The following is a 10,624-nucleotide window of genomic DNA, read 5'->3' on the forward strand; positions in this document are numbered from 1 at the left end:
AGGGAATGCGAGGATAGCAAAGGCAACCAAAGACGCGTAGATGAGCGTATGATGGAATGCGGTGATATAGGGTCCGTGTGGGGGACTTGTTATGTAGTAGTTTACTGGGTAGAATGTTGAGAAGGTAGGTGGCAACTTCAAGGGCGTGATGCCAATAGGTGTTTGGTAAGGATGAGTGAGCTAAGAGTGTCCGAATAACGTTGTTAATGGATCGTATTTTACGTTCGGCTTTCCCATTTTGGGATGAGGTGTGGGGACATGAAAACCGAAATTGCATTCCGTTTTGTTGGTAAAATTGATGAAACATTGAGTTAGCATATTCCCGACCGTTATCACACTGAAATTGTTTTATTTTACGGTCAAATTATGTATTAATGAGATTAGAAAAAGTAGTAAATATGGAGAAAACCTGTGATTTATTTGATAAAGGGTATGTCCACAAGAAATTGGTGTAGTCATGGAGAAAGAGAATATAATAACGATGACCACCTGTGCTTAAAACAGGAGAGGTCCACAAATCACTATGAATGATATCAAAAGGTAAAGAAGTAGTACTAATGGAATCAACAAACGAAAGTTTAATATGTTTACCAAAAACACAAGATTGACAAACTTTAGGTTTCAAAGTACCAACATTAATAAACTAGAATTTTTAAGAGAATGCAATAAATAAGAGAATGCAATAAATTGGATCCGGGGTGTCCGAGGCGCTGGTGCCAGGTGTCTTGAGTGAGAGCAGTAAGGGTTGTAGGAGAAGTGATCTTGGAAACTTGTGTAGGATCGAAGGTGTAGAGGTCCCCGGAGCTATTGCATCGTAGGATAGGGATCCGGGTCTTGTGATCCTTCACCAAAAAACCATAAGGGTTAAACTCAATAGAAAGTTTATTATCAGTAGTAAAGCGACGGACGGATAATAAGTTTTTAATTAGAGAAGGGGCATAAAGAACTTGATTTAATTTAAAAGGTGGGAGGGGGGGAGGTAATGTTAGGTCGCCTTGTCCATAAACGGGAATGGTTTTGCCATTGCCGAAATTATATTTGGAATAATGCCATAATTAAAATTAGACGTGAGAGTAGAGTTAGGAGTCATATGACCTGAGGCGCCGGTATCCATGGTCCAATTGTGATCAGGAGTATTGAGAGACATCGCATAAAGCGCCTGATCTTTGTCTGTTGGAGCATAGCTTGCAGCATAGGACTGAGCAGGTCTGGGCCTAGTAGACCCGGGGCAGAACTATTGGGCCGAGATACAGTTGGATACGGGCATGGAGGGCTGGAGTTCCATGCGTGCCGAGGGGATGGAGCATAACCTGTGGTTGGGCCGGCCCAGTGATTAAGTGATTAAACTGGTTGGGCCATGGAGTAAAATTTTGAGTATGCTGTGGTGGTGTAGAACCGCGACCACGTGTGGAGGATCCGCGGCCGCGGCCCCTGCCTCGACCTCGCCCACGTCCCTTTCCTCGCTCAGTGTTGTCGGTCCGTTGTTCTTCACGCGAGTTGCTGGTAGGATTTTGATCAGCAGTAGCAGTTAAAGCGGTACCAGCCACTTGGGCAGCAAGTTTGGCCTGATTAATTTTCCTTGTTTCGGCCATTCACAAACGAGATCTAGCATCATAAAAATCTGGTAATGGTTTAGTTTGTTGAATAATCATAGCGATACCTTCATACTGCTCAGTGAGACCCGTGAGAAGTTGGAGAACAAGCTGCTCGTCTGTGATTGGTGAACCGACATTCTGCAGCTGGTCATAGATAACCTTCATTGCTTGACAATAAGCAGACATAGTGGGGAACTGATCAAGTCTTGTTGTAGCAAATTTGTTGTTAAAATCAATTGTTCGGGTAGCCTTGTTGTCCTGAAAAAGATTGGCGAGGGCAGACCATGCATCATAAGCATTGGTGTCAGGTTTGAGTATAGTGTGAAGCAGGTCGGTAGAGATAGTCCCGTAAATCCACTGTAGAACGATTGAATCCAGCCGTTCCCAGGATTCAGATGAGGCTGTTTCTCTGTCTTTATCTGATGAGGAGGCAGTGGGTCTAGGTTTAAGATGATCGAACACCTGGTACGCCTTGCAATGAATTTTGAAGAGTTCTGACCATGTTGTATAGTGGCCAGATTCGATATCTAGGGTAACAGGAATAAGTGTTTTGATGTTAGAGACTGTGGTTGCAGGGTGAATAGGTGATGCCATGAGGGAGGGCAGAGGAAAGAATATAGGCAGCAGACGTGAGTTGAGAGAGAGACAGCCGGCTGCAGAAAACAGAGAAAAAAAATCGCAGGAAGATGCGACAGAGGAAAAAAAACGCCGGCTGGAAGGGGATTAGGGTTGGACCGAAATTTGGATTGATACCATGATAGAATGATAATCGTTGCCCCCTTTTCATTAGCATCATTCAATATATATAATTACAATTGAGATCTCCTATTTTAGGGGAGAGATATACCTTCCATATAACATATATCCTATTATCTATTAGATTCCTTGTTCACGATGTTGAAGATCCTCAATTTCCTGCATCTTCCATTTTAGTTCTTTATCAAGATGCGAAAACTCCACTATTTTCTGGTTTATTTGATGTTCCTTTGCCTGTTAACCATAGTACAACAAGAAAAAATATATAGAAATTCATAAGCATATGTGAAGATTAGTTTTGAATAGTACACATACTATGAACTATCAAATTGATCCATAGTTTATACCTTCGGATCGTCTAGTTTTTCAACGATGCTGAATCGAGCACGATTGATAAACTGATATTGCTCGTCAGCCATTAGTTTTTCGAGTTCCTCACTAACAGACCGAAACTTGACGATGTAATACTGACGGTTACGGTCTCCCATTAGGCTCGATGAAATCTAAGCTATCAAAAAAGGGATTGAATTATACTTGCACCCACGGCAAACAACACAACTAGACCTGAATTTCAATTATACTTGTATTTATGATATTATTAACTATACTTGCACCCACGGCAAGAAAGAATGTCAACTCCTCCGCTTATGGTTCCAGTTGTTTTATATATTATAGTGTTTATATAAAAAACTACGAATGCAATATTCCATGACTATATCATGCCTTTTTGTCCAAGGCAACAGTTTAAATGGGTTGTTGATTTAATAAATTTAAGTTTTAGCGATAAACTATATATAATAGTGTTCATAAAAAATAGAGAAAAATGTCCGGATAGTCCCTGTGGTTTCGCATTTTTTTACCTATAGTCCCCAACTTTTTAAAATTACCTGAATAGTCCCCAACTTTTTTTTTTGTTCCCGGATAGTCCCTGGGTCTAACTTCAGTTTGTTTTCTCTGTTAAGTGGGTGTGAAATGACAAAAATACCCTTTCCTTTAAAAGGCCAAACCACAGGGACTATCCGGGCATCTTCTTCATTTTTAGAGAAAAACCCCACCACCACACTTTATCTTCAACCTCCACCCACCATGACCCTCCTCCACCCTCCACCATCACCGCCACAGTCACTCTGCTCAAATCTAAGGTGTCCACACAAAATATCACATGCTAAGTTTCAATCGATCCTACAATTTGAAATTGGATTTACTTCACTACGTGTATTTAAAAAGTTGAAATTTGGAACCACATGCATTTGAACAAGAAGATGATGGAAAGGGAACATTTTTGTTGCGACTGATTCCAATTTGCTAATGGTGTAGAAATACTTGAAAGGTGGTGGCTGCATAATTGATTCAGAGCTTCTCACAGGAATAGCAGAGGAAGTTGTAAATAGCAGCTCACCAATGCAGATTTTAAGCCTGTAAATGCTCCTCAAACGCCTTACCCGTTTCAGTAAAAACACCATCTGCTCATGATTTCAGGTGCTGATTTTCGTGGGCTTTTCTTGCCAACTAGTTTTTTGGGGCATCATTATTGTTCGTGACCAACTGAAAATTCAAGCTAGGTATGACACATCTCGCTTATCCATACTTTTAACTTTACTGGTAATGTGCTACTTGTGGTATACATTATCTTTGAGTTATTCATAACTGGCTCTATTTGGGTTCTGTTGTATTTGCAGTGAGTCAATGTCGCCTGAGAACCTATAACCAACACCAATTTGTAAGTTTTCTGCTTGAAATTCTGAACCTTTTCTCATTGTCGCTCACTGGCACCCACCAACGCCATGTATGTTTTCTGATTCTTGTTTGTTTACTGCTATGCTCTCTTCTATATTACTATATTTACTTCTACTCTCAAATCTCATTCTTGGTGCAATCTCTGTATGGCCATAATACCGACCCTTACGGGAACGTTGCTTTAAAACTACATGATGTCCTGATCAGCTGGACCTTTAAGTTCAAATCGAGCCAGAGAAATTAGTTGATGCTTTTGAACTCGGATTTACTTTGTTACATGTATTAGAAAAGGTATAATCTGGAACTGACCTGATAACCAATTGACACCGGTCAACAGCCATGAACCCACCTTAGATTTGAGCAGAGTGACTGTGGCGGTGATGGTGGAGGGTGGAGGAGGGTGATGGTGGGTGGAGGTTGAAGATGAAGTGTGGTGATGGGGTTTTTCTCTAAAAATGAAGAAGATGCCCGGATAGTCCCTGTGGTTTTGGCCTTTTAAAGGAAAGGGTATTTTTGTCATTTCACACCCACTTAACAAAGAAAAGAAACTGAAGTTAGACCCAGGGACTATCCGGGAACAAAAAATGAAAAGTTGGGGACTATTCTGGTAATTTTAGAAAGTTGGGGACTATAGGTGAAAAAATACGAAACCACAGGGACTATCCGGACATTTTTCTCTAAAAAATAACTACGAATGGAATATTCCATGACTATATCATGCCTTTTTGTCCAATGCAATAGCTTAAATGGGTTGTTGAATTAATAAATTTAATTTTTAGCGATAAACCACCTAATAACTCTGCATCGTTTATAAAAGGTTTATAAAAGCGACACTTTTAGTTAAACTCTAATGACATAAGTTATGTCACATAACCAGAAAATCACATATTTTTCCGTAAACTAAACAACGATTATGTCTGATAATGTAAAAATCCCAATGGTTTTCTATTACAATATACACACGAATTTATACAGGAGAGAATACAAATCAAGTGGAGATGATTTCTCCTATTTACAATATGGAAATAATTGGTCAAATAATATATTGGGAGGTGATTTAATTCTTCCACTGATGTCGCCTATTACCCCCCGTCAATGGGAGACGGATAGGATTCGAGTCGAAGCATTGCTCGAAATTTTTCAAATAATGGTTTCGGTAGGCTTTTGGTAAATATGTATGCGTCTTGTTTGTCCGTTGAGATGAACCGTGTGTGTAGACGTCCTGCAGCAACTAATTCTCGAACAAAATCATAGTCGAGATCAATATTTTTAGCTCGTTTGTGGGAGATGGGATTTTGACTGAGAAATAGTGCACTTTTGTTGTCGCAAAATAATGTTGGAGGTCCCGGTGGTAAGGCATGAAGTTCACGAAGAAGATGAGTTATCCAGATGATTTCCGATGCCGTGTTTGCCATAGCCCTGTATTCTGATTCACAGCTTGAGCGGGAGACGGTTGGTTATTTCTTTGCACTCCAAGAGACCAAGTTTCCACCTAGATAAACGCAGTACCCATAGGTGGATCTTTGAGTGTCAATGAAACGTGCCCAATCTGCATCAGAAAAACCTAATAAAGTAGTGTTAGGTGGCCTATCAAACGTTAGACCATGTGATAAAGTACCCTTGAGGTAACGAAGAATTCTTTTGACAAGTTGAAAGTGAGAGGTGGTGGGATTTTGAAGAAATTGGCTGGCTTGGTTAACAGCATAAGAGAGATCCGGACGAGTAATGGTAAGATATTGGAGTGCACCCACGAGAGAACGATAAAGGGATGGGTCATGAAATGGTTGGCCAGTGGAGTGGAAGGTGTCTTTTGGAGTGAGAGGTGTTGCAACGGGTTTGGAGTCAAGAAGACCAGCTTGAGAGAGGATGTCATAAGCATATTTAGATTGATTTAGGAAGAGAACGGATTTGGTGTGGGTGACTTCCAGGCCGAGAAAGAAGCTAAGAACTCCAAGATCTTTGATGTTGAACTCTTTGTGAAGACGAGATGTGAATGTGGAGATGAAAGTTTCATTGTTTCCCGTGATGATGATGTCGTCCACATAGACGAGGAGATATATTAAGGTGGTATGACGGTTGTAAACAAACAGGGAGGGATCAGCTCTTCTACACTTGAAACCAAGTGTGAGAAGGAACGTGCTTAGGCGTTGAAACCAAGCTCGTGGGGCTTGTTTTAGGCCATAGATTGCTCGATTTAGTTTGCACACGTGAGTAGGATGTTTGGGATCTTCAAATCCCGGGGGTTGTTCCATGAAAACGGTTTCGGTGAGGTTTCCATTGAGGAAAGCATTGTTGACATCAAGTTGTTGTAGCTTCCATCTTTGAATGGTAGCAAGGCTAAGTACCACACGAATGGTGGACGATTTGACCACGGGACTAAAGGTGTGAGAAAAGTCGATTCCCGGTACTTGATTGAAACTTTGAGCGACTAATCGTGCTTTATAGCGATCAATGGAACCATCGGCTTTGTATTTTATCCGATAGATCCATTTAGAGCCGATGATGTTTGTGGAAGAGGGACGGGGAACCAGTTGCCAAGTATGATTTCTATGTAAGGCCTTTAATTCATCATGCATGGCGTGTACCCATTTAGAGTCTTTTAAGGCGGTTTTGATGCCTTTGGGTACCTGAGAGGAAATAAGCGAATGATGAAGAGGATGAGTTGATAGAGAGGTTAGATTGGCAAAATGATTTGGTTTGAAGATACCGGCTTTGGATCTAGTGGTCATGGGGTGATTATTTGTGGTGAGAAAGTTGTTGTGAGTATTGGATGGTTGAGCCGACAAGGGATGGGTGTGGTCGGTATTGGCAGAAGTGGTGTCGGGTGCCGTGGATAGATGAGGAAGGTTGATTTGGGCCGGATTGAAATGTTGGGTGGGGATGGTATTGGGCTACGGTGATGTGGGCTAAGAGATTTGAGTGTGTGGGCCGAAGGGTGTTGATGGGGGGGGGGGCTGAAAGAGGAGCTGGAGGTATTGTTGGGTTGATTGTGGGTGTCGTTGGGCCGGAATTGGATGTTATTGGGCTGGGAGTGTGCGGATGGGTGTGGGTGTGCGGCTGAGTTTGGGTGTGAGTGTGAGGGGCATCATTGGAACAATGGATGCAAGGATGATTTGGTGGTGAGGTTTGAACATTGGGTAAAGATGTTTGAGGGGTGGGGTTTTGTGTTGGGTAGGGTAAAGTGTCTTCAAAGTTTGTGAAAGGGATCAAGGAGATGTCCATAGTTGTAGATGAGGATTTAAAAGGCAATTGTTCCTCATCAAATTTGGCATGTCTAGTGATGTATATGCATCCCGTGGTGGAATCTAGACATCGAAACCCTTTGTGTTTTGGACTATAACCGATAAAAATACAAGGTGTGCTGTTAGTGCAATAACGTCTGTAGCTTCCGTCAACATGTAGTCATATTTTGTATAGTTGTGTATGTGTTTTGTATGTTTGTATGTAAAGCAGGACAGAATACGGTGAAGTTTTTGTTAAGTGCTCATGCTGCCAGCCGATCGGCTAACCCAGCCGATCGGACAGCCCGGCCAATCGAGCAGGCTATTCGATCGGTTAGCATTGTCAGCCGATCGGCCAGCACTCTCTTATTTTGTCCTTGCCTATAAATAGCTGCTCAGTCAGTTTATTTAGGACCTTTTGACATTTTCACTTTCTAGCTACCTTTTGTAAGTCTGAGTTCTTTCTGGTTCCTGTACACTTTCACATCATTCAATAGAATTTCAGACGGTGATTCAGAGAAGAATGTTGTCTTTGTATATCTGCTATGTGATTACATGAATTCCGCGCATTAATCACTTACGATTCAACTACGTTTACGAACAAGAAGATCCCATCCGAGTGACCAACAAGTGGTATCAGAGCTTTAGGAAGCTGAATACAGACCTACAGAGATGAATTCACCGGAATTTAAGCCGTTCTTGTTGATTTAGAGACGAATTCACCGGAATTCAAGCCGTGTCTGCTGTTTCAGAAACAAATTTCACCGGAAATTTGTTATTTCTATCATTCCGACTCAAATTTCACCGGAAATTTGACCGATTCTTCTATACTCTTCTCAGATCTAGCTTTATTTTTCACTTTTACATCATAAAACCGGAAAAACTTAAAATTCAGTGAGATTTTACGGTTAAAAATTTACAAATTTGCTATCAATCGAATCGCAATCATTAGAATTATAATCCTACAAAGTTTCACAATCAGATTCAATCTAAAACTTGTTCAAATTGATCAAAATCTATGGAAAACTGTTCATGTTTGCTGATGTCAGCTGGTCGAAATACCTAGCCGATTCATGTACTTGCTGACGTCATCATTCCAGTTGCATAACCATTCAGATATTTTCTGTTAGAAAGTGTTGCTGACATCATCAGTGTTAGCCGATCGAACGAGTAATTTGATCGGACAGCATTGTTGACTCTTGATATTGTTGCTGAAATCATATTGCTAGCCGATCGAATACGCCACTCGATCGAATACGCCACTCGATCAGACAGTAATTGTGTACTGTTTACATATTTGTGTTTGTCAGCCGATCGAACCAGCTGATCGATCGAACGAGCCAGCCGATTGTGGGTGTGCTAATCGATCGAACGAGCCATTCGATCCAAGTATCCTTGTGTTTACATCTTTAAAATCCAAAATTTTTCTAAGTGTTTGATAAACATCTCAGGTACTTAACAATGGAAGAATTCATGAACCCGTTCAGTGAAATGTATGCGTTTGCTGGTAATGGTGGAGATAATTCAACAAACCGAACGAATGAGAATACTCCAAGTACGAGAAAGACGTTGTCGGATGCACTTAGTGTGGAAAGCGCTTATGGAACCTATAATAAGCCACCAAAGCTGTTAGCAATAGAAGATTATAACCGATGGGCAAAACGATTTGAGGAATGGTTGAAAGCCTTCGCGTACCCCAGTTGGAAAAGCTTAAAAAACGGTTTTAACAATGGAAGAGAAGACTTTGAAAACATGTCAGAAAGTGAAGAGATTGAATACTTTGTGGCCGAACAAAAATGTATAGCTTTGATTAACCAATTAGTGAGAGAAGATATAATCTCACTGATTGAGTATTCAAACGCAAAGGATCTTTGGGAAAAATTACAAAAGAAATGTGTCAGTACAAAAGAAATAATCTCACTGATTGAGTATTGAACGTTTCGGGCATCTAAAGCTAGAGTTGGCCAGGCATGGGATTGTGTTTACTCAAGAAGAGCTTGTAGACAAGTTATTTGATTCTTTGCCTGACGAAATGGATTGGCAATACTTCGCAATGATGATCAAGAATACAATCCAGCCAAGTGTTCTAACAGTTGATTTGCTGATAGAGAAACTTGAGAGTCATGAGTTCGAAATAAAGAAAACACATAAAGTCAATCACTCGTTATATCAACAAAATGTGGAACTTTATTATCCAAAGAGCTTGATTCAAAAGACAGGATCTCCGAAAATAGCCTTCACTGCAGAAAGTTCACAACCAATGACTCAAGAAACCTCACACAGTGGTTTTCATGGAGGAATGTCTTCCAACACTACAAGTCAAGGACCATCTTCAAGCACATCAAACCAACAGCAAACTGCACCAAAGAATGTCTTTCAATGTAACATTGCAGTTGACTTGAAAAATGGTCAAAATTTCAGTGAGGAGTCAGCGAAACAACAGATGATTTTCTTAGCATCCGTATTGGAGTCATATGAAGGGTTAGTCACTGGGAAGATTGGCAATACCAGCCTGACGAAGGAAGATTACGATCAAATAGATCCTGAAGAAATGGAGCTAATCGATATTCGTTGGGCTATGGCTAGTGCTGTTCGTTGAGCACAGCGTTTCCTGGAAATAACTGGCAAGAAAACAATTGGTGGTCCATCTACCAAATTGGGTTTCGATAAGTCTAAAGTGACATGCTTCAAATGCAAACAAAAAGGTCACTTTAAACGAGAATGCAGAAATGAGTATGCTGATGAGTCTGCTAATCCGTTCCGAGAAGATTATTATAAGAAAGCCATTTACCATCAGAACAAATCGGAACCGCCAAGGCTGAAGCAGATTGAAGAAAAAGATAAAAAAAGTCAAGAGCTTTAGCAGTCATTCATGATGATGAGGGATACGACTGGAGTGAGATATTGCCTGAAGAAGATGCAGTTGGTTATGCATTCGCAGCAGGAAAGATTGTTCCGTTCAAAGATACAAGAACAGAAGAAGAAAAGTTTGTGAACAGAAGAATGAAAGCCCAAACAAAAGTAAGCGGAATCTATACCATTTACAAAGAAGCAAAAAGGGCTAAATGGTGGGATCCAGACAGAGAATGTTACCTTGATCCTCAAGATAATATCGCAATCGATCCAAATTCACTCAGTGTTGATGCAATCATTCAGCAATATGCTGAAGAAGAGGAAGCTAGACAGAGAGAATGGTGGGGTGAAGGTGAAAAGAAAGTGGAAGAGAAAGAAGAAAAGGTGAAGTCAGCAGAAAAGAAGATCGATGATGGGGTGATAGATACATCACAGGAGCTCACAGCCGAAAATCTGATGAAG

The 10,624-nt window shown here is 40.8% G+C and overlaps 1 protein-coding gene across 1 annotated transcript; it reads right to left on the reverse strand.

The window, feature by feature from the left end:
- Positions 1-1,592: 1,592 nt before the first annotated feature.
- Positions 1,593-2,189, reverse strand: LOC110924417. The gene has a single exon (XM_022168426.1). It carries the CDS (start codon positions 2,187-2,189, stop codon positions 1,593-1,595), a length of 597 nt encoding a protein of 198 aa, XP_022024118.1.
- Positions 2,190-10,624: the final 8,435 nt, after the last annotated feature.

This window comes from Helianthus annuus, chromosome 17 (genome assembly GCF_002127325.2).
Source record: "Helianthus annuus cultivar XRQ/B chromosome 17, HanXRQr2.0-SUNRISE, whole genome shotgun sequence".
NCBI classification, from domain to species: domain Eukaryota; kingdom Viridiplantae; phylum Streptophyta; class Magnoliopsida; order Asterales; family Asteraceae; genus Helianthus; species Helianthus annuus.

Excerpts from the sequence above, each read along its gene's own strand:
- LOC110924417 (XM_022168426.1), bottom strand. The coding sequence starts at position 2,189 with ATGGCATCACCTATTCACCCTGCAACCACAGTCTCTAACATCAAAACA.